The 23,988-nt window shown below is 48.4% G+C and overlaps 1 protein-coding gene across 1 annotated transcript; it reads right to left on the reverse strand.

The window, feature by feature from the left end:
• Positions 1-982: 982 nt before the first annotated feature.
• Positions 983-23,988, reverse strand: rell1 (RELT like 1). The gene is made up of 8 exons (XM_036550814.1): positions 23,815-23,988; positions 15,146-15,361; positions 10,047-10,121; positions 7,855-7,909; positions 5,235-5,498; positions 2,691-2,823; positions 2,541-2,575; positions 983-2,358 (listed from the first exon to the last, which is right to left on the reverse strand). The coding sequence occupies exons 1-7, from the start codon at positions 23,849-23,851 to the stop codon at positions 2,552-2,554; spliced, it is 804 nt and encodes a 267-aa protein (XP_036406707.1). The 5' UTR covers positions 23,852-23,988; the 3' UTR covers positions 983-2,358; positions 2,541-2,551.

Consider the following 23,988-nt stretch of genomic DNA (forward strand, 5'->3'; position numbering starts at 1 on the left):
TCTCAGATTATACAAAAACTGGATCTGAGAGCCAGGCTGTACAATGCAGAAAATTATTACAAATCTGTATTTAACAACAACAATACATTTTTTTAAAAAAACATTGCTGGTTAGTGTAATATTTATGTTAAAAATTTTATAATTAGATGTACCAGTGTGTGAGGTGATGGCACTAACATATGTCCAGAAGTTCACATTCAACAGTTGCTGCCTTAAGACACTTTCGTCTAAGGCTACAGCTAGCATGTGTTCACATTCACATAACTGATTTAGCTGTATAATTTCCAGCTGAAGCCAAGCCTCTCTCCTTATCACAGACCCATCAGAGATCCAGCACAGAGCACTGTGCACAGACTTGGGTCCTGACTTCACACCGATGAGAAAGCGGACAGCAGAGTTGCACTGGCCCAAGGTCTGGATAATTATAGCTCTGACTGTTTGCTCTGAGATGATAAAAGTCACAGAATGTGAGGAGAGGACAGGCAGACCAGTGTGAGAGACGAGAAACGTGCGTATTGGTCATGCAAATGTTAGCCTGTCCATTTACCTGACAGCTAAAAAGAGTTAAAATAATCAAATATTTACGTGCAATGGATCTTTTAGACATCACAGAAATGGATATTGCAGATATTATAGCATCCTAATACGTTCATAAATAGCTGCTTGTTGTGTTATAAAAAGTCTGGAATCAGTTTCTGGATGCAGGGTCTGACAGATGTAGCGGTAAGAGCAGAATACTCCAGAGGAAACAGAGAAGTCACACAGCATTTGTAAACATTTAAAGTTATCACCTTTGTGAATGAAGTGAACAGTTACTTTCAAATGTACACACACTCATGCACACACACATGTGCGCGCGTGCACACACACACACACACACACACACACACACACACACAGAAACACAGACACACACACAGAAACACAGACGCACACACAGAAATGTACATACAACACAGAGTGTTACAGCATCTTGCTCACCTAGTACAGAGTCTGAAGAATTGACATACAACTTTCAGTCAGTCAGTCCAAAAAAAAAAAAAAAAAAACAGGCAGAAGGGTAAAGTTCAAAGAAACGGGTAAAACAGCAATACCGTGTGACCTCCAGAAGAGATCTACATTCCTGTGGGTGGTGGAAGGTGTACGAGTGGAGAAACCCACTGAGATCCAGCACTGGTTCAGAGTTCTTTGGTTTCACTGCAAGGCCGTCCGCCTGAGGCTTATTTTACACTACACTGATGAATAAGTGTAAGCATGGCATAAACTTGGGGAAGCACTGACCAGAGCCAGGATGCTTCTACAGTTCTGCACACATCAGAAGAGACTTATGAAGACTGTATTATATACAAATTCTGTAGGAGGTATACGTCTCACCTGCTGTTAGAGTTTATGGCCTCTATGGACTTCATTTTTAATGACTAAAAAAAATTAGCTTCTCACAGCCATTTGAAACATTGTCTATTTAAAATGTTACTTTGTTGTTTTTTTTCCTAATTAAATTAATCCTGTTCTTTGGCAGCCATTCAAAATTCAGTAAGAGGAAAAAAAATGTTTAGATATTTGGAGGAGGAAACAGCTGAAAATCCATGCATTTCTTTGGCGAGTTAAGACATTACGATTCTGCAGAGATTGTACGGTAAGAGGATTTGAAACACTAGGCACATTGTTCAGCTTTCTGAATGACCGTGTTTAGCACAGTGGTCGAACTAGCCCCTCACGCAAGCACCACGCAACTGCCCCCTGTGACCGCGGTCGTGTTTCACTGAGTGCTCGACCGCTCAACCGCTCTGCATGAGCGTTCCTGGTCCACTCCCTTCTTCTGGTTGCAATATTGCAATTTTTTAAAAAAATAATAAAAAAAAACCAAGGCTTATAAACAGAGCCCTCTGCACAGTTACTCCATGCATACCTACGGAAGTCATTAAACATCAGCCTGCTTGAGCCACACTGGCCACAATTGTTGGTATGAACACTGCATCTGTGTGTGTGTGTGTGTGTGTGTGTGTGTGTGTGTGTGTGTGTGACTGTGGTGTATGACCAGCAGTCTGACCAGTGAAATTGTCCTGGTCCTTCACCCTTCCCTTTTGTGACAGGAAGTTGGTGTGTTGTCAGTGGAGGGGATGCACTTGTGTGGAGGGGCCTCCGACCTTCATCATCATCCTCATCCTCTTCCTCATCCTTGTGCTCACCCACTAAGGCGAGCCCCAAGGCCTCTGCTCGTAGGCTCTGATCACCGATGATGACATCACTCTATCGCTAATTTTTGGGGTTAAAATCCGAAATTCTTCCTTCCACTTCCCTGTGAGGGCACAGACACAGCTGGGGCCTCCGCGTCTCTGCACAGGAAGCTTCTCTCCTCTACAGGAAACAGCACAACACTCCGCTTAACAAGGACCAGCTCTGAACGACCAACGCTCTGAACATGCTAAAGTTAGCAATATTTACAACCAACGGTAATGGTGCTTCTGTCAGTATACTTTATTCTGGGTTAAAAGTTTTTCAGTTGAATAAAAAATAAATAAATAAATCAATAAACTCACCTCTACGTCTGTCACTTTGCGCTCTCCTTTTTTTCCTAAAACCAAGAATGAATGAATGAATGAATGAATGATTAAACAGTTGTGCACGCTGTACTGAGGGGTGATGCAACAGCGTGCCATGTTCGTCAGCCGAGCCGGAACCCTGCTCACCTCCCGCTCAGAGCCCGTTCTGCTGCGGGGTTCCCTCTCCACGGGAGATGACGGCACCGAGCCATTGGCCTCCGTTATGATCAGCGTCCGCCTCTCCTTCGCCGGTTTGGGGTCACATTTCGTCACTCGGAATCTGAAGGACAGGACAGAAGCGAGCGCGGTCACTCCACCGTGACGACATCCCAGACCAGTAAGATCAAGCGGTCAGTCGAGCCCTTTGCTGACCCCTGATCAGTTTGCCATTCGCAGGCAGAGAGTGAGGAAAATGATGGAGCCATTACCCTGCTCCCCTCCGAAACTCCAGTTCATTCACACACTCCACACAAAGACTGACAGAGCAAAGGTTTCGCCTGGTTCTGAAAATAAACCCCAGTCCCGGTTTATCGGCAGCACATTCACTCAGGATTTAGCCTGATTGATCAATTCAGAGGGATCGTGCGGTATCGATAAACTAGCAGAAGACACGCTAACAGGTATATAAGCTAGAGGGTTACGTTAACAGTGCAGCTCTGTTAAAAGGACACATGCACACACACACACGCACCCATGCACATGCACGTACACTCATGCACATGCACGCACACTCATGCACACACACACGTGCACACACACACGCATGCACACAAACACACACACACATGCATGCGCATGCACACAAATACACACACACACACGCGCACACACACGCACACACGCACACGCGCACACACATGCATGCGCATGCACACAAACACACACACACGTGTACAGGCAAGTCATATACATGTACCAATGGCGACTGTGCTAATGTACCAGCTACTGTAGGGAAACGAGCTCTGGAAGGATGGAGCAGCCCTTGAAAATGCGCTGTGTTCTGAGGCAGGCCAAATGCTCCTCTCTCCCTGCTACTGCCAGAGCGTTCCCCTGAGCCGGGAGTCAGGTGCTGGAGAAATGTTATTTTCACTCAAGAGCAAATTCGCACTTTAAAATGTTAATTAAATCAGTACATTAATTTTCACACCTTGCTGGGAATGACCCCCGCGCTCTTTCCCTTTTGTGTAAATGGCGAATTAAAAACGCCACTTAGCATTCAAACGATTGTTTAAAAAGAGGAGTGGGGGGACATTAGCTCTCGCTACGATTGCTGATGAAGGACTGGTAATGAATGGCCTAGAGCATCCGCCACAGTCAGGGACATGAAAGGCAAGAGGTGGCAAGAGCCAACATGTGCCACACCACCAGGGACTAAAAAAGCAGAACTTGCTATGGTAAATTACGACAGAGGTTGCCTAAAGTCCACTCCTCCGTTGATATCCCAGCTACCCTGATGTCTCCCTAATCTGACCAACATGTAGTCCCTCCGATGTGAGAACCATCCTTTAATATTAGGAATACATCATTTAGCATGTTATTGAGCACTGATCTCCCTCATAATCAGCCTGACTGATGCATTAAATGGGTTAGCGGAGCAAAACCCAAATTAACATATTAAAGCTGAACCTGTTGTCAGGACGTGGGATCTTAGCAACAGTCGCTTTCTCTGATTTCCACAAGTACTTCCTCCTCCTCCACAGTGAGGACACTAACAGCCACCAGGGGGCAGCATACCCCACCAGAGTGCACTGCATCTGTAGGCAGTATAGCGCGACAGCGTGGATAACCAACACAGTGATGGTGTCATAATGCATTACTACGCTCAGTGTGGCTCTCTGTCTTTCTAATACAGCTTCACTGTGCCTGCTCATTAATGTGGGTAGACTTTCTGCACTCAGATCCTGTCAAAATCTCTAAACAGGTTTTATCTGTGCTGTCCATACAACTCACATACACCTATTCTCCCACAGACAGCAGTACAGAGAAACATGCTTTCTCACCATCAGAGACTTTTCCATCAAATTATCACACATAAACTACAGTGGCATCAAACCAACACACCACTGTGTCATTTTCACCATCACACACTCTCACGCACACTCTCATTCTCTCTCTCTCTCACACACACACACACACACACACACGCTCACACACGCTCACACACGCTCACACACGCTCACACACGCTCACACACGCTCACACACACGCACACACACATACACACAGACACACACACACACACACACACACACACACACACGCTCACACACGCTCACACTCACACAGACAGACAGACACACACACACACACACACACACACTCTCTCACACACGCTCACACACATACACACAGACAGACACACAGACACACACACACACACACACACACACACACTCTCTCACACACATACACACAGACACACACACACACACACACACACACACACACACACGCTCACACACGCTCACACTCACACAGACAGACAGACAGACAGACAGACAGACACACACACACACACACACACACACACACACACACACACTCTCTCACACACACACACTCACACTCACACAGACAGACAGACAGACAGACAGACAGACACACACACACACACACACACACACCCACACACTCTCTCACACACACGCACACCCACTCACAGTGGGGATAAGGCCCCACCCCGGCCCTCACCTGCCCACCGACAGCACAGTGACCTCTCCGGGGTGACTGCGGCGGTCGGCCCCCCGGGCCCGACTCCCCTGCCTCATCAGGGGCCACTTCTTCTGGCTGCAGCGGTTGCAGATGTTCTTGTGCCCGCCCACGCCCCCGATCGTGTGCAGGTGGCTGCAGGTGTGCTTGGCCGCGCCCGCCGGCGCCCCCGGCGACACCGGGGTGATGGGGGGCGTGGGTGAGAAGGGCGTGGTGGGCGAGGTGGGCGAGTTCGGGGTGGTGGGCCTGCAGACAGAAGATTTTTACATCATTACATCAATGCGCTGTACCACTACAGCCGCATTCCATACCATTACAGTCCTATACCATTCAAGCACTATCACACGACAGCACTATAGTTCATACTTGTAGCATATCATATTACTACATGTATGTGTGTATGGCTGTACATTATTTCCATAATAGTTGCAGTATATCATAGGATTATACCATGCTTGCACTCTGTAGGTCACCATATGAATCAGGGTGTCAGTCACTGGCCTATTTTTATGAAAGCAATTCAGTACAGAGACGAGATCTAGGCCTTTGATCAGTTATTAAAGGGCCAGCGGTTAAGACTCGACACAGCTGCTTATTTCTGAGCTCAGAGTAACCCCGTAAATATCCCACCTGATTTAACATCAACAAAGAGAGACTGGCCACTGGAGAGCTATCAATGTACTGAATATACCGCACACAGCACTTTACCTGCTTCTGGGAAATCAAGACACGTGGTGTGACTTGTTTTACTGTAGTGAGTTACCCACCAATAGCAATAAAAAGTCTCACATTTCTGGGTAATCTGATAGGAGTAAATTCACAGTGTGAAACAGTCAATGCAAACAACTCTGCCATAGTATATGCCGTAGTGTTACATTACATTACATTACATTACATTACATTACATGAATTTAGCAGGCACTCAACAGTGTCAGACCAGGCTATCAACACTCCCAGACCAGTGAGTGTGAGTATAACACCATTCAAGCCCTGCCACAGGTTAACTTGTGCAACCTGGCTAAGAAACGGAAGCCAAGTACAAGAGAACACAGTGTTCCTCAGCCTAGTGTGAAGAAGTCGTTAAACTGCGTTAGCGCCGTGCTAACGTTCGACGGGACCGGCCTATTCGAACGGCTTCACCCTGTCAGCATAGTGTCTGCATCCTGCCTTCCTGCAGTGTGGGCCCGCTTAGCCACAGCTCTCTGACTCAGAGCAATCTCCGCCCTCTCATCCTGCACTCCCTTGAAATTCCGTGCGCCTCCGGTGGATAAATTTAATTACTTAAAGAGCGGCGCTGGCCGTGACAGGCGGCCGGCCTCACACTGATCACTTCCGCTGCTCTCAGATGCGGGGGCAGAGAGACAGGAGGGCGGAGCAGCTCGGCAGGGAACACTGCCAGTCACAGGGAGGGAGGGTACAGCATGGTAAAACACACATGCATTCGTGTGTGATTGAGTGAGTGAGTGTGTGTGAGTGTGTATGAGTGAGTCTGTGTGTATGAGTGAGTTTGTGAGTATGAGTGTGTATTCGTGTGTGGGTGTGTGTATAGGTGTGTGTGTGTGTGTGTGTGTGTGTGTGCGTGTGTAGGTCTGCCTGTGTGTGTGTGTGTGTGTGTGTGTGTGTGTGTGTGTGTGTGTGTGTGTGTAGGTAGGTATAGGCATTCAAGTGTGTATGTGTGCCTGTGTGTGGTTGTGCATGAGTGTGTATGTGTGTGTGTATAGATGTGTGTGTGTGTGTAGGTCTGCCTGTATGTGTAGGTCTGCCTGTGTGTGTGTGTGTGTGTGTGTGTGTGTGTGTGTGTGTGTGTGTGTGTGTGTGTATGCTAGCAGAGACACAGGGAGGTGTGTGAATGGGACAGGGAGAGCAGCAGGGTGTGGGACACAGAGCTTTCGGATTAATGTTCAGGAGCACCTCTGCAGGATCCCCGCCCACCAGCGCAAGCCTCAACGCAGTGCCCCCCCCCCCCCCTCACCGCATCCCATAAATCCCCCAAACCGCGGACACCCCGCCGGCCTAAGTGCTCCGCTGGCAGGAGGCTCTCCCGTGGAGACCCGGGACGATGGCGGAGAGAATGGCCATGGCGACGCCCGCAGAATACCCAATGACCCGCCATCCCTCACCCCCCCCACCACCGCGCCCCACACACGCAGCTGCGTCTCTGCAGAGCCGCCATTACAGCTCACCCCCTACCCACGATGCACCTCTCCAACCTCACCCAAGGAATGAAATACATTTACAGGGAAAGGGTGTCTGGATTTATGTGTGTTTCGCACCTATTCCAGCAGGTTATAGCAGGTTTAGGATTATTCATCTGTACTGGCTTGGCAAGCAGGGCCCCTTTCCACTCAAACACTGCATGGTGTAAGTGCATCTTACAGCAAAGGAAATATTGCCACCTAGTGCCTGACAGGGCAATCACATCCCGTCAGCCTTATTTCAAACACCTTTCAAGCAGAGCCAGAAACATTCTGTAATGTATACACTGTCTCAATCACAGGTTTTCCGCAGCGAACAGGCAGTGTTTTAAGTGTTACATCACAGCAGGTATTTTGTCTTTAACTGCAGAGAGAAACAGTTAGTACAGTTAAGACAGGCTCCTTACCCTTCAGAATCCACACTGTTGTCATGCACCATGGCTTTCAGTGCATCCGAGTTAGCTGTACAGAGAGACAGAGGGAGAGGGAGAGAGGGGGAGAAAGGGAGAAAGTGAAGGTGGGAAACAAAAGAGCTATTAAAAAAAAACAACACTCCTACTTACAGCTTTTAAAAATAATAAAATGACACCACCAAGGATGTACCTTAGTGTAGTGTAGTGTAGTTTTTTGTTCCCACAGGAGAGGAGGAAGTGACAACACAAGCCCTCTAAGGAGTTAAGCTGCACTCCAATGCGCATAGGTGCATGTGCAACCGTGCTGAAAACATCAGCCCATTGATATACAGTGTGAAACAGGTGCGTTCCCTTGAACCGATCCAAATGGACAACTGACGACATTTGAACTGACAACATTTAAACACGTTTCTACAACACCACATAACCTCGTAACAGCCCATGATGCAGGTAACAAAATGGAGAACACACACTACAGGCTCGAGAAAATAAAAAGAAACACCCCACATAACGTATGAGAGTGAAGAAGACGGCCACAGTGGACGTTACGCCAGGGGTTCAGCCTCCCAGCGTTGCCATAGCGATCTCCCAGAGTTGTGTATGGCTGCACACGGCTCTGCCCTGTGTACCTGTTTGCTGACTGTGTGTGTGTCTGACCTGGGACATCTGTGGCTCTCTGTGGACATCCCATGGGAGTCCACAACTGAGAAATATGGATGACTGTGATGGGATAAGAGGCTTTCGATCACACAAACTCCCACTGCAGACTCAGCCCCAGGCATTCCTTATGAACAGAAGCGGGTGTTACAAGGTCTGGGCTTTCGGCTCAAGATCTATGCCTGTTAAACCTGTCCCGCTGTTGGTGTTAAACACAGGGGATGACCTTTAGCACTGTCCTCACCTGCAAGGCTAAAGAAGCCAGGTGGGAGTAAGAAAGCCACTCCTAAAATTATCCATGATGAAGAAATGTGCAGGAGAACTAGCTCCGCTAGTAACACTGTGTTGTGTAATTCTGGTTGAAAACAACTACCACTGCTGGAGAAACAAGATCAAATGCAACGTTTCAGACTGCCTCATCCTAAATAAAACCAGTGGTAAACGGGTTCTCGCCAGAGTGAGACTGTGCTTTCTGTACACAGTAAGGCTTTCATGACAAGCTCATTCCCCTGGGAGGCCACACCCCCATTGTGAAAATCTATCACAAAGCTCAGTGAGAATACAGGTCATCCTGCCCACATACCCATGCCCTTTAGGCTCCTTTTCTTTACATAAAAACCGGTTCATAAACACTAGAGGGAGGACAGCCCAAACATGAGGCTTAAGACTGTTCTCAGATCAGCTGGTCTTCCTGAGGCTGCTGCCTTGCTCTAGATGAGAGGCTGAGATTGAGCATCGGGAGGAAGCTTCACAATGACCCCGGATCAGCCAAATTAGATCATCTGTCCTATTCCTGCCAAACTGCGTCAGCTGGACGTTCCCCAGAACAACACGAGACACATTCCGGCTGCAGGATAAACCGTGTCACATTCCTGCTTCCTGCGCGGGGTCCAGGCATGTGGCAGGAGCTGTAGCAGGAGTCTGTGCAGGCTCTGTCCAAACCAGCAGCATCATGCAGCAGACTGCGCAGACTCTGTCCAAACCAGCAGCATCATGCAGCAGACTGCGCAGACTCTGTCCAAACCAGCAGCATCATGCAGCAAACTGCGCAGACTCTGTCCAATCCAGCAGCATCATGCAGCAGACTGCACAGACTCTGTCCAAACCAGCAGCATCATGCAGCAGACTGCGCAGACTCTGTCCAAAGCAGCAGCATCATGCAGCAGACTGCGCAGACTCTGTCCAAACCAGCAGCATCATGCAGCAGACTGCGCAGACTCTGTCCAAACCAGCAGCATCATGCAGCAGACTGCACAGACTCTGTCCAATCCAGCAGCATCATGCAGCAGACTGCACAGACTCTGTCCAATCCAGCAGCATCATGCAGCAGACTGCGCAGACTCTGCAGACCAGTGCTATCATGTTTCTCATGATCCCATCATATTTTTCATGATCAGTATTCAACATTTATATAACACACTCGTTTAGCCAGTTCAGTACTGCACATGCTGAGGGTGAGGAGCCGCACACGCTGCAGATACACACCCGTCCTCTCGGTTCAGAGGGTGCCGCAGGTAACAGGTACTCACCTTCATTCTTCATGATGAAGTGGACGATCTGACCCACTGTGTCGCTGTTGCTGTCACTGAAGGTGTCGTTCAGCTCTGGGGGAAAACACACACACACACACAGCTGTGTGAGCACGACGCCGTGCACGTGTTCATGTGAGTGTGGGATCAGCCTGCGATTGGAGAGAGCTGCATGCTGTGATCCTGTGTCGCTGCATGCCTGGAACCAGGGCTCAGCGGGAGGTCGTGGCCTGGGGTCCCTCACACGCTGAGCATGTGCCTGGTAACCAGTAAACTCTGCATACAGGTGATTCATACTGACTGTCCGGGACCTAGACACTGTACCATACTTTATTACCAACAAGAACAGCGCTGAGCAAGCCCATAGCATGGAGAGAATGTGTGTGTGTGTGTGTGTGTGTGTGTGTGCGTGAGTGTGTATGCGCGCGCGTGTGTGTGTGTGTGTGTGAGAGTGTGTGTGTGTGTGTGTGTGTGTATTTATTTTTCAGCTGTCATTTTGCTGGCATATGACTATGAAAATGGCGTTGTCAATCCTGTGCCTCTGTGTAGTCGTGCCAATAAAGCTCGTCTGAATTTGACTCCACTACATCCAACACAGACTCCACTGCAAGCTTCCATTAACACACAATAATACCCCTATTATGGTACTGAATTGTTGATCTACAGTTGCATACCCCACCCTGTGCTGAATACTTGGACATTGTTTTCACTGTAAGAAGACTTGAAATTTGTGTTTGAAAGAGGCCCAGATGAGGGTGTCTGCCAGACAAACAAAGCCCTCCTCTTCCGCCTGACCTTCTCCTTAAGGAGTTCTGTAAAGAGCCGGATCCTGTTTACTCACAACTCGTAATCCCTCTGGTAGCATGACACTTCCACTTACAGGGATTAAACACATTTAATGAAGAGTTTTAAAAAAATCAGACACGAGTGCCCTCTAAGGAAGCAGCTCCATCTGCTCCTGCACGGAGGGCTATTTTTCGGACACAATCTCCGCAGACTCCCCCACACCCCGGTGCTTCCTTCCTCCCTTCCGGCTGCACGCTTACCCCGCAGAAAAGTCTTCACGCGGCCCCACACTGACCTCTGCTGCGAGAAGCAGGCACTTCCTGCGCTGAATTCTGCCATCTGTTTCCGTCTGTCTCTTGTAGGTCAGTGTGCAAAGCCGGACAGCCCTCATCCCCAGACGCGTGCATAGCTCACTGCGGTAGCACAGCACTGGCCTCGGCTGGCTCACCCACCCTCTCACTGTTCATCCTAACAGACCGTTTTGGACAAACAACCTTTAAATGAACAATAAGTAACCGTGATTAATGATGAAAACTATTCATCGCCAAGTTCACTCACTCCCAACTGTATAAGGGGGAACTGTAACAAGGACAGCGCCACCCACTGGCCATTTCCCAGGGGAGCACACACACCGATACAGCACAACACACTGAGACTGGGCAAAGCTGCAAGAGGAGACAAGATTTCAGGTTGAAATAATTGACAGATTTAGTTAGACCAAAGCAATCAATAAACTGACCAACACGGTCTTTGCACTGACGTAAAAACTTTGTGGTGAGAATAGTTTTTCTTATAGTGAACCATTTCAAAAACAATCACATTCCATCTAGTTAAAAGACCGATGCTGAGGAACTGCTCAGAGACTCGACCCTGAGGTGAAATATAGCTAAACAGCTGCAAAAAGAAGCAGGTACGAAAACAAACCACAAACAACACATGACTTTTGTCATGTGGATTTAACATTTCTGAACTCGGAATAAAATAAGCAACACGTTAAACAAGCCACCCACAGGAACACAATGGAATAATTCTCAGAGATCATCATTCCCGCAAGGGCTGATTCTAACGATGAGTGTTTCAGTGAGTATCAGTAAGAGGATGCATGATCAAGCCCTAGCTGAGAGCATCACACACTGGAGTGCTCTCTCACTCCAACCCTCCGGTGAACTTGGCAGAGGCTGACTCACACCAGGGTGTGTCCCATCTCCAGCAGACGCCGCACCATATGCCAGCACCCACAGAGGTGGGCCAGCACACCTGGGCCCAGCCTGAACACACCAACATAACGGGTTTCCCTTATGTGACACAGGTACACACACAGCTAGTCTACCTTATGTGACACAGCTACACACACAGCTAGTCTACCTTATGTGACACAGCTACACACACAGCTAGTCTACCTTATATGACACAGGTACACACAGAGGATCCCTTATATGACACAGCTACACACACAGCTAGTCTACCTTATGTGACACAGGTACACACACAGCTAGTCTACCTTATGTGACACAGCTACACACACAGCTAGTCTACCTTATGTGACACAAGTACACACACAGCTAGTCTACCTTATGTGACACAGCTACACACACAGCTAGTCTACCTTATATGACACAGGTACACACAGAGGATCCCTTATGTGACACAGATACACACACAGCTAGTCTACCTTATATGACACAGGTACACACAGAGGATCCCTTATGTGACACAGGTACACACACAGCAGGCTGAAGAGAAGGAGCTGTACCAGGAAGCAGTACTGCCACTGAAACATCTTTTTTTACTTCGTTCCAGTGAAAAGAATGTGAGTGTATATGTAGAAGAGGGCATATGTGTGCATATGCGCAAGTGTGTATGTATGTGTATGGGTATGTGCAAGTGTGTGTGGATGAACATGCGAGTGTGCGTGTGCGTGCGCAGCCAGTGAGCCAAGTGGAAACAGATGCAGATCTTGAGTTTTGACTCACTGTCAGAACAGGCTTTGTTCAAGAGTGTCAGTCTGTGTTGCCTTTACCCCAACACAGTATGTATGATCCTCTTATCTCTGTATGCAGTATGCGTGGGCCTGTACCTCTGATGTAATTACAGCACCACAGTGCCACAAACCATAAAGGAAATGAGAAGATGAAATTTCCCCATAACCTGGTGTTAGGATGAACACTGAGCAGTTCCTGCTCACCGAGTAATAATGGCAGAAGCTTTCTCCTGCACTGATCCCGCCCTAGCAGCTGCCCGATGCTTCACTCAGAGCAACAATGCGGTGCCAACTTTCAAGTTCAAACAAGAGGAGGAGTAACGTTCTTACAGTGCGAGTCCATTACAAAACTATACGTTTGTATTTCTGTGTAGTGTGTGTGTGTGTGTGTGTGAGTGTGTGTGAATACTTAAGTACAGAAGTGCAGGGTCTGTTCCAGGGAAATGCACTGATCCAATCCTGATCTTTATCCATCTAAACACATCTGTTAACAGCATGAAAAGGGTCTGTAGGTCAATGCACAGATTTGAGGAGTAAATACAGGCCATTCTCTGGTCTATGCTCATGTGTGAGTGAATCTGAGAGCTCACTAAACGTCAGTGAGTGTGCTGTGATCATTCTTTCGGGTGAGAGGGTGGCAGGCATCTATGCTCATGTGTGAGTGAGTCTGATCGTGCTGTGATCACTCTTCAGGGTGAGAGGGTGGCAGGCATCTATGCTCATGTGTGAGTGAGTCTGAGAGCTCACTAAACGTCAGTGAGTGTGCTGTGATCACTCTTCAGGGTGAGAGGGTGGCAGGCATCTATGCTCATGTGTGAGTGAGTCTGATCGTGCTGTGATCACTCTTCAGGGTGAGAGGGTGGGAGCTTTGGGGCACTGGGCCAGGGAAATAAACACTGAGCTTGTAGAAACACACAGGATTTTATCTGAGGAATGTGAAAACTCAAGAAAATCATCATGGGTGGGAGATAACCAGAGATATCCGGTGACCGGACCACCTCTTCCTTCTGACAAAATTCCCATTTTCCGCAACATTCACTAGAAATTACTTCACATGAACATAATGACATGTTCATGAATTGCAAGGTGATGACCTCAACCATCCACCGCAGATTCCTGGGGTTTTACTGCAGAAACAGGCATCAGGAAACAGGTGGAGATGCACTGTAAGGGGATACACCGACGCTCTGTCTAAACATCCCGACCATCGAGAGTTCCTCTCTAGACAGAGGTGTTTTCTTGTTTGCACTTTATTTCCGAGTTCCGCGTGTTCTCTGGCTTTCATCAGAATTCCTCTGGAGTGAGGCAGACTGGCTGTGTTGTTAGGGAAACCGTCTCTTACCTGGGGGAGGAAGTGAAGGGGACTTCTTATCTACCACTGTGTTCTGGAACATGTGACTTAGCGAAATGAAGTGACGGGTGTCCTCACACACAAAAAAAAAACCACACCACAGAAATCTGAGCCTTTTCAGTCATCATTCTCATCATTGAAACACAGTGGGGTCATTAGGTCACACTTTACACTTCATCAGACGACAAAGGGGAAACACAGAAAAAGGCATAATAAAACAATAAAGAAAGCACAGTGGCACCACAAAGACACCGCTACGATAACACGGAACTGCATGTTACGGTAACACCAAGACAGGTCAATGAAACCACAAAAAGTGGAATTTAACAGCAGCAGCGCCTAGTCCAGCTCACTTGCTCTTTCATCACACAGTGCATTTTCCGTGCTTGTGTTCATTCAGCCGAGGATGAGGGGGTCAGACCTACATGGAGATGCTGCACTGCACACACCCAGGACAGGCTGGGGAGGGCCCTGGATGCCCAGCCCAAATTCCTGAAGAATGACGATATCTAAAGGTATCAAATACGTGACCGATGATAATTTTGACTTGACCTGATGGATATACCCCTTACCGATAAACGCTGATAACGATTACGAGTGAGTGCAACAACACATACGCGATTAATGATGACTGCAAAACATGACGCTAAATACCAACAATACTAACTACATTATGAATTTTAATATGAATTTTGCAAAAACCAAGCGTTCACTCCAGATATAACTACTCCCTCCCCACACTTAAGTATAAAACAAATAAAAAGGCTTACTGTCTATATTCAGGCAGCAACTGGATAAAATCTCTGTCAATCAAGCAGAAAGGTGATGAAGCAGCACCCCGCTGTTCGGTAGGATTCTGACACTTCCCTAGAAACCGCTTGGCAACAGCACAGCCCTCGGTGCTCCATTCCTTACTCCAGTGCACAGCTCTGACTGGCGCTCCATTCTTCGCCACCGGGTCACTGGCGCGAGGTCACTCACCCGCAGCGCACTCTGCGTCCTTCTCGTCCGCCACGCACTCGTCCTCGTCGTCCTCGGCGTCCGTGGTGCAGCGATACCCCTTCTGCTTCAGGATGTGACAGATCAGAACCCCCAGGAGACCCAGCAGGAAGAAGACCGGCACCAGCACGAACGCCAGGTACTCCGGGTTCCCAGAGTCATGGGCCTTTCCTGAGCCACCATCCACGGAGGGGGTCACTGGGAACAAAAGCACAGACAGGAAGATCAACAAAACCTTACAAACTACAGCTCTCAGCGGGTGTAGCGAAGGGCGAGAGCAGTCACCCCACCCGGCCTCGAACCCGGGTCTACGGGGTACCAACCATGCGACTTTAACCACGACGCCAAAGAGCCAGGCTCGTTGGTATGGCAGTCAGAGCGCATACTCCGTCACAGCGGGTCACAGAGCCAGTCAGTGGAAGACAGATATTCAAACAGGTGAATGATGCCTACAGACTACACAACACACCAAGGGTTCTTAGCAGACCACAGAGCTAGCAGAAAAATGAAACCCTATAATAATCCCACATGACACCTACACCCAACCCTATGACTCAGATGCTGCTCTTAGAAGACAATGCCTGTCAACCAGGACAGCCACCAGAAAAGCCATAACTCAGACAATTAAGAGAGCAACTGGGGAAAACCCACACAAGGCCCTAACAGATAGGATGGGCCGTCGCAAATCAGGAAACGCTGAATGAAAAACAGCAGAGGCCTGACTCTGATGCTGGGTTCGTGGGTCAGATAAGGTGAGGAGCTACGTTGGAAAGGCCCTTACTACTGCACCAACTCTGCCCAAAACTTTGGTACAGATGGAGGCAAACTGACAGGCCGTCACTCGCCAGCAGAACGGCCTGCCGGCTACAGATGGAGCAGCAGCTGCGAGCTGTCGGCTGGCGTGGGAAAGCATCCCGCCGCGCCTGGAAGGCCGGCTACAGCAGAGCTGGCGTCGGCCGCGTCCCACGCAGCGCCCGATTTTTCAAACGCACGCAGCGGCTTCACGTGTGCACATGCTGTACCCTCTCCGTCACAGAGCGGCGAGGTCTGCCACCAACCGCAAGCACCCTTTCACCTCACCATGATCCAAACTTCCTTAACAGGAGGATGCAGAAACAGCTGCATTCGTATTAACAAAGCTGCTCTCGGTAAACTGACATTCCAGGCAATCTGCTAATGTTTGGGAATTGTGTCTACAATTGTGTCTACTTCACTCTGAGATCTTGGTTCGTTTCAGCGCACTGACAGTACACAGTTAGAAGTGTGCTCGGTAGAGGAGTGTTCTTCCCCGCGGCCCTGGACCAGCCTCCAAAATATTTCGCATGCTCACGTTTATAATCTCATCCTTCTACAAGACTGCAAATCCAGATCACAAAGCCCTTCATAGAGAGATAAAACATGTTTTTTAAGTTTTTAACATAAACCCACCAATTTTATCCTGTTATGCTGCTCCTCATTTCAGCTAATGGTTTGTTATGACTGTATTCAGTGCTGTGCTCTGTAATAAGAGCTGAATTCCTGGCCAGGCCTCTGTGAGATTCTCTTTCCCTGGGGAACTCACTGGTAAATTAAAAGTTAAGAAAAAGCAAATATTAAATAAAAAGGAGCTCTAGCGGTCTCTCCGCAGCTCGGGGGAAACGCCTGGGGTTGAGCTGGTTCCCTCTGCAAAGCGCTGAGCTCAGTATTCAGAAGGCTCAGGTGTTCTAGCTCTCTGTACCTGTGCTGGGCTTCCTGTACCCTCCCCACAAGGGCTGCCCTCAGTGTCTTTAAAAATAAAATCGACACAGTTCTTTACGGTCGAGTTCCCTGCTGTCACCACCACAAAATGTCCCGTTCTGCATAATCGCACACCTTGGGGCCATTAATGCAACGCCAGTAGCCTCACAGCCTGACACACGGACCCACCCCGAAACCACAAGCGCTCCGCTGCTATGGTAACGGAAACGTCACAGGTGGGGCGTGGTACGGGGGACGTGTGCAGCCGGTTCACCTGCAGTAAACCTGGGCACCTGAGGAATGAGCTCCCCAATGACGCTACACCCTAAACACAAAGCGGAGAGGAGCCAAGCCCTCTGCAAAGCCTCACAGAGAGCCGGGTCTCCCCTGACTGAGGCCTGTGTGCTCTGTATGCATACCTCCCCAATCTGCTCCGCATGAATAAATCTCTGCGCTTCCTGATAACATGCAGCCAACCCCCCCACCCCCCCCCGGTCTCCCCCTGTCCTGCCGTGTTCATATTCACCCAATCCACACCCCCCCATCCGTACCCCCCCCCCCCCTCCAGCTGACAGCGCTTAAATAATGTACACCCTCAACACCTGCTCAAAACTGCTGCCACTGCGCTGCGGTTTCAGCTAGTGCCACATGCATCACGCCACACATGTGTTACATACAAACACATGCACCCACAAACAGAAAAGCAAACGCATGTACACCCACACACCCACACACAGATACACAGACATACACAGATACACAAGGATGGACATAAACACACACACACACACACACACACACACACACACACACATATGCTATACCAACGAAATTAAATACAAACAGATACAGAAAAGCACACCTCGCGATTTCTCCCATGAGGAGTTTGAGAGTCTGACCTTTCCGGCGCGCTCCATAGCCAGTCCTGATACACATCAAACACCAGCCAATCCTGATACAGCACCCCCTACAGTGACCAATCCCAAACCAGCACGCTGTACGATGACTAACCCAGACGCAGCACACACCATACACATTTTCCCCCTACATCTCTAGCAGACTGGTGCAGGTCAGCGATTAGATACAGAGCCAAACCGCAAGGACACACAAAGCCTCGGCGCTCCAGGTTACGCATGCCGGATTCCAGCAAAGCCTACGCGGACGGCCCCAGCCTGCACACAGCACGCCCTGCGTTTCCTGGCGTTTGCTTCTTGGCTTATCTCCTGGCGCGCTTTCAACCAAACACTCTCCCGCCTTGTGCCAGATCACCAGCAGCGCCAGCCCAAAGCGCCCGTCCCGCACCCGCACACCGGCACAGCCAGGAGTGTGCCAGAGCTGGATCTTCAAAGACAGCGCCTTTTAAAACGCTCTAGCACAGATGAGTCACATGCAATTAGCACAACCACAATGTCACATCACATTAGTCCAAACAACGACTCTAAATCGCCAATACGCGGATATGTTCCCCTTGAGCGAATTCGACAATTTTTTAAGTAAAGCGGTGGTACGACAGATTAATTAAGGCAGAGTGAATGCGTGTTTGAATGAGTATTTCTGAAGTATTAAGCCCTGAATAAAAGTGACAGTGTAGCCTCTTGGCCTCTTGGGAGTGCCAGCTCCCGGAGAGAGCTGTGCTTTCAGGTCCGGACTGGCAAAATGATGCAGGATCCCCTCCCACTCTCAGCCTCCTCTGGTCCATTACATTACATTTTACATCACATTATTGGCATTTATCAGATGCTCTCACCCAGAGCAACTTACACAGGTTACAATTTATTTACACTTTACCCATTTAGTCAGCTGGATATTCACTGAGGCAATTCTGCATTAAGTGCTTTGCCCAAGGGTACAGCAGCAGTGCCCCAGTAAGGAATCAAACTCGCAAACCTTTCAGTTACAAGTTCGGCTCCTTACCACTACGCTACACTGCCTCCCCATAGCTCTTCACAGTGCAGGCAAACACCCTGCCCTCCACACGTCTGGCGTTAGAGAGGGAAAAGCCTTCTTTTCAATTCACCACAACTACTCTGGTCAGCTTTCTGCATTCTGCCTTTTGCTGTGGACTGAACCGTGAAACATCCCGGCAAACCACTAATCTACTAATGGTGCCAAAGCAACAGTCAGAGGTAGAGCGAGGCGTAAAACCCTCACCTCTCACCGCGAAGACCGTCAGAAACGCATGATCTGACGCATGGTGACGTTTCGTTTTGGGGGTAAGTGGTGTTCTGCTGTTCCAGGATAGCCCATGAGGCACACACTGCGTGTTACCAAGTGACAGTTACTCATTTCAATCCATTAACAGAAAAGTACCAACTCCCAGCTGTTTAGATCTAGGTTACAACCCACAAACCCGATCTGCATACTGCCCCAATCTGTGGTCAGTCACATCTAACACCAACATTGAGCAACTCATGATAACAGCCACTAACTACGTTCAGATGCCAGTGAAACGGCAAGCTGAAATCTGTGAGCGCCTTACCAATGCCATTCATATGACAGATGTACATTAGCAATGGGAGGGTAAGGCATCACGAATCCCAAAATAGGTACCGCCAGCATGCAACGTCAGTGCCCCACTTGAGCTGGATATAGGTTGGAATGGAGAGTCTTGGCATTGGTTCATACAAAGCAGTGACTGACAGCACTCACTCACTCCACCTACTTTGGATGGCTTCATGAACCCCACCTATCACCAGTGTAAACACCTTCGCAGAAACAGAAGTGACCAATCAATAAACCAGACTCTGGTTGGTGACAACCAATCGTGAATGTAGCCTACACTTACGCAATTTCTAAAAATACCCAAAAATTTGTTCAATACCCTTCAACAACACATATCTAACGTCCATCTAGCACGATAACTACGATCTTCCGTTTCCTACTGTTACCAATACGCTAGCAGAATAATAGAAGGAAAAGGTTCATTTCACCAGCCAACATTCATTCAAACAATGCATGTGTACTCAGATGGAAGCTCATTCAGGACTGTCAGGACACATTCATTCAGTCCCATTGCTCAATATCGGGAAAAATAAAAACATTCTATTTCATTCAGATAGAAACAAATAATTACTCCCAGAATCTGATATAACACTGAGTCTGCCTCAAACGCAGGCCAATCAGGCGGCAGGCGGTTCCTGTATAAAACCCTATTGGCAGGAAGCGGCATCGATAGCTGATGGAAGATGACGTACAAACCTTCTGTGCAGGACACAGGATCACATAATATATAATATATTATAAGCATCATTCACTTCCATCTTTTGGTTGGGCCCTTTCCAACAGAGGAATAACAAAAGCTTACCTTGCTTATTCACTTACAAATAGGTACGGGCGACTGTAGGCCAGACCTGAAAGCTTCCATGCAAATGATGTTCTGAGGTCAGCAGCAGCGGCAACAAAAACTGCTACAAGAGTCAGAATAGAATGGCACACACAGCCAAAGGGTCACTGGAAGTCAGGCTTTATACACCCAAATCAGCTGGCTTCTGCAAGAGAGGGAGTGGGTGACTCTTTACCACACAGTCAACAGCTCCATACATCCCCCTCTGGAGATCTCTGCATCACAAGGGGGAATTCCACGCGCTGCCATATGAGCTAAATGAGCCACCATCCTCCAAAACCACAACCTGGTCCCTGACTTCTCTATTCCAAAATACTACACAACACTTCATAAACACGCATTCTCAAAACATGGCACTGCCATGACACTAAGTGCTCCAAACACACAAGCAAGAGGGGCTCTCAAGACAACAACAGGGACACACACGCACACACACACACGCACACACACACGCACGCACGCACACACACACACACACACATACACATACACATCTGTCACTGGAATGTGGCAGCCTGCATGACCTTTGGAACAACATGGTCAAGAACACAACACAGAGCGTTTCACAACCCCCGTCCCCAAACAGCAGCACTCGGCAGCAGTGCCCTCTCACCCACATCAGCATCCCACGGCAGTGGAAGAATGCTTTCCTGCAGATATCGATCAGCACAAACACTGGATTGACATATCAGCAAGGAATCTGGAGGTGGATCTGTGAGGCCACTGCAGAACTGAGAGGAAGAGATCTCTGCCTGGTCAGGGAAAGGTTGGGGGTGGAGGGTGGTGGGGGTTAGTTCGTGACCTGGATCAGCATTGGGGGAAGAGTGCCCAGGGGTCATTCTGTGGTTTTCTTTTTCATATTCAATATTTGCATGGTGCTATATAATGCTTTTCAATCGTCTAAGCGATGTATCAGGCCAGTAGCATTCTTGCAATGTGTAGTCACCTAAAGTGAGTGAGTGAGTGAGTGAGTGAGTGAGTGAGAACAGGGATGAAAAAAGGGAAAAAAAAAACTGACAAAACTGCACATCTGCTAGGGTCTACAAGACCCACAAAAAACTGCCATACCTGTTGACCCTGTAAATACACAAACTCTCCATGGCAACAGAGACACTGAATCGGACAGGTCTTGAGTTTGTCCTGTCTGTGCATTTGTTTAGAGTGATAGCAGGGTCCAGAACCCTGGGAGAATATCTACATGATGGACACAGCTTTACTTTAGCTGATCACATGATTTGTGAGGACACAGATTAGCGTGCGCATGTTACATACAGCCACAGTTTACTGCCACACACACAGTGAAGTAATTCAGGTTAAGTATCTTGCAGAAGTGCACAACAGCAACATCTCACCGGGGAAATGTCCCTGCAATTGTCATTTAAAACACTCACTTAGCAGTTTTACTGTCAAGCAGTTCTGAGGAAGAGGAAAGTGTTTCACACTCACCGGTAATATTTTCATAGCCTCCAGTGAGGAATTAACAAGCATGTAAGGTCACGGCCCCAAAAAAATGCAGCTTTTCAAGTAAGTGTTAAAATTACCATGTACTGACCAGGCCTTAAATGTATGGCTTTCAGCTGGCTGTTCAGCATAACATTAAAGGCACTCATCACTTCTTGCTCTTTCCAAATGGAGAGGCAACGCAACTTAAATGCCTGTAAATTTGTTGCGATGCCCCTCTTCCCTCCAGCAATTGGACATCCAGGGCTCAGCAAAGTGACTCCCGGCACTGCGACCAGGCAGGCCTCTGTGTTTCACTGTCTGAGTTCCTGGAAGTCTTTTGTGATACTTGAGCTGCACCTCCTGAGAGGAAACTCAGTGTGTGGTGAATCGGAGGTGTGTCTCCCCACTCTCTCTACAGCAGCTGAGGGTTTGTACTTCCCCCTGACCCACTTCGCTGAGGGTGTCCCGGGTGACCCAAAAGGGGGAGGTGACGGGTGACGAATTAAATGTCTCTGAGGCCACCAGCTGTGAGTGAGTCACTGACAGAAGGAGTGGAAAGGACACAGAGAGGACAAACTTCAAGCCCAGCGTGGCACAGGGCTCCACAGCGTCATCTCAGCTGCTGAAAGGCAAAGACCATACAGCACCAGAGCGTCCAATCTGCTCAGTCCTGAACTCCCTCCGATCCATTTACTACAGTCCTGTGACTGCAGCACCACGAGGGCCAAGGTGGCCAAGGTGAACCAGAGCCAAACCTGGCAGGCAGAGAGCGCCGGGACACAGGACACACATGCACACACACCACATGCGCACACATACACAAAAACACGTACACACACACATGCACACCAAAACCACATACATGCAAACACACACACACACACATGCAGAAGCACACATGCACACACAAATGTACACACACAACAGTCACATGCACACTGATAAGGAAAAAAATATTCCAATTATTACTTCTATTCCAATTCCAATTATTATTCAAATTAATCTGTCTGGACATCGTATGAGTCCAGAGTAGTGTCCCCTATCCCTGCCAACATTCACTATGACCAGAAACAACCTGTGACTCAGAGGACCTTGAAGGTCGAAAAGTCCCCGCACAAGTCTTGTGACAAGCATTTTATTCCTCCAACAATTTAAACCTGTGGCCATCACTCTCCTAACTCAATAAGCTTGGAGCTGGCCTGTTTTCTCCTCAGGGCCCGTCATCTCGCTGTTTCCCCTGCGTGTTCTCGGGCTCTGCACAACGGCAGGAATACTCGTTCATTTAGACGTGTGAAGGGAGCGCTTCAAACAATATTATGTTCCAAGCCTTCGCTCTTCACACGACACAACTATAGCCATGTAGGTTGTCACACGGTATTATTGCCACTATTGAATGGAGACTAAACCTAGCACTAGGTCACACCTCCATTTACGTATTCCAAGAACTTTTTTGAATTTGGATGCACGAAAGGCCATTGTAGGTCTTACTGCAGAAAACCAAAAGCCGTTGAACTTTTAGCCGTTCCCTTAAGCAGAAGCTGATTTCGGTGTGCGATTTTCTGATGGCCTTATTTTACGGTGCTCTTTAACGAACAACTCCATCTAAACCAGCCGACACAGAAAGTCAAATATTGTGGTCTAGTGAGCTGAAGATTTGGTGAGGCTATCAAGACGTTTCAATTTGCCGCTATCAGATCGCCTATCAAACCACCAACACAATCCGACGTTTTAGAGAAGGAAATGATTTTACAGAAAATAGTTTTTCAGCTGATAACTGTATACGAAATACATTATCACCAACAAGTATCAAGTCGAAGTATATTCCCCTTTTCGGAGATTACCTGTTCCTCTCTTCAGTAACAGTTTTAGCTACTATCTATGTATCTTACTCCAGACAGCTTGTGAGTGCTAACACGGAGCTACGCCACAAATGGTTATTGTCACAATTTTTTCCCTTCAAGCAATGAAACCGTAAAAAATTGCACAGCGATCTATATGTTTATACATTATTGTTTCGGTCGCTTCCACCTATGTGGAGTTGTTTCCAAAACTTTCATGCGCATCAAATTGCGTCCGGGAGCAAATGAGCTTTTTCCTGCCGTCGGGGCGACTTGGCATGCCCCCCGAAAGTAAAAGCAACCTAACTTACTTGTAGATGAGCCGTTGGTTGCCGCTGAAACAGCCATGGCCGGAGAGAACACAGCTGCTGTCAGGACGTCTTGCGATGATGAGCGTCCCCGTCTCCGTCTGGACGCGCTGGAGGCAGCAGCCAATGGGGTCAGAACCGGCCCCGCTTTCGATCGGGCTACGGCGACGCGCTCAC

Source organism: Megalops cyprinoides, chromosome 18, assembly GCF_013368585.1.
Source record: "Megalops cyprinoides isolate fMegCyp1 chromosome 18, fMegCyp1.pri, whole genome shotgun sequence".
Taxonomy (NCBI): domain Eukaryota; kingdom Metazoa; phylum Chordata; class Actinopteri; order Elopiformes; family Megalopidae; genus Megalops; species Megalops cyprinoides.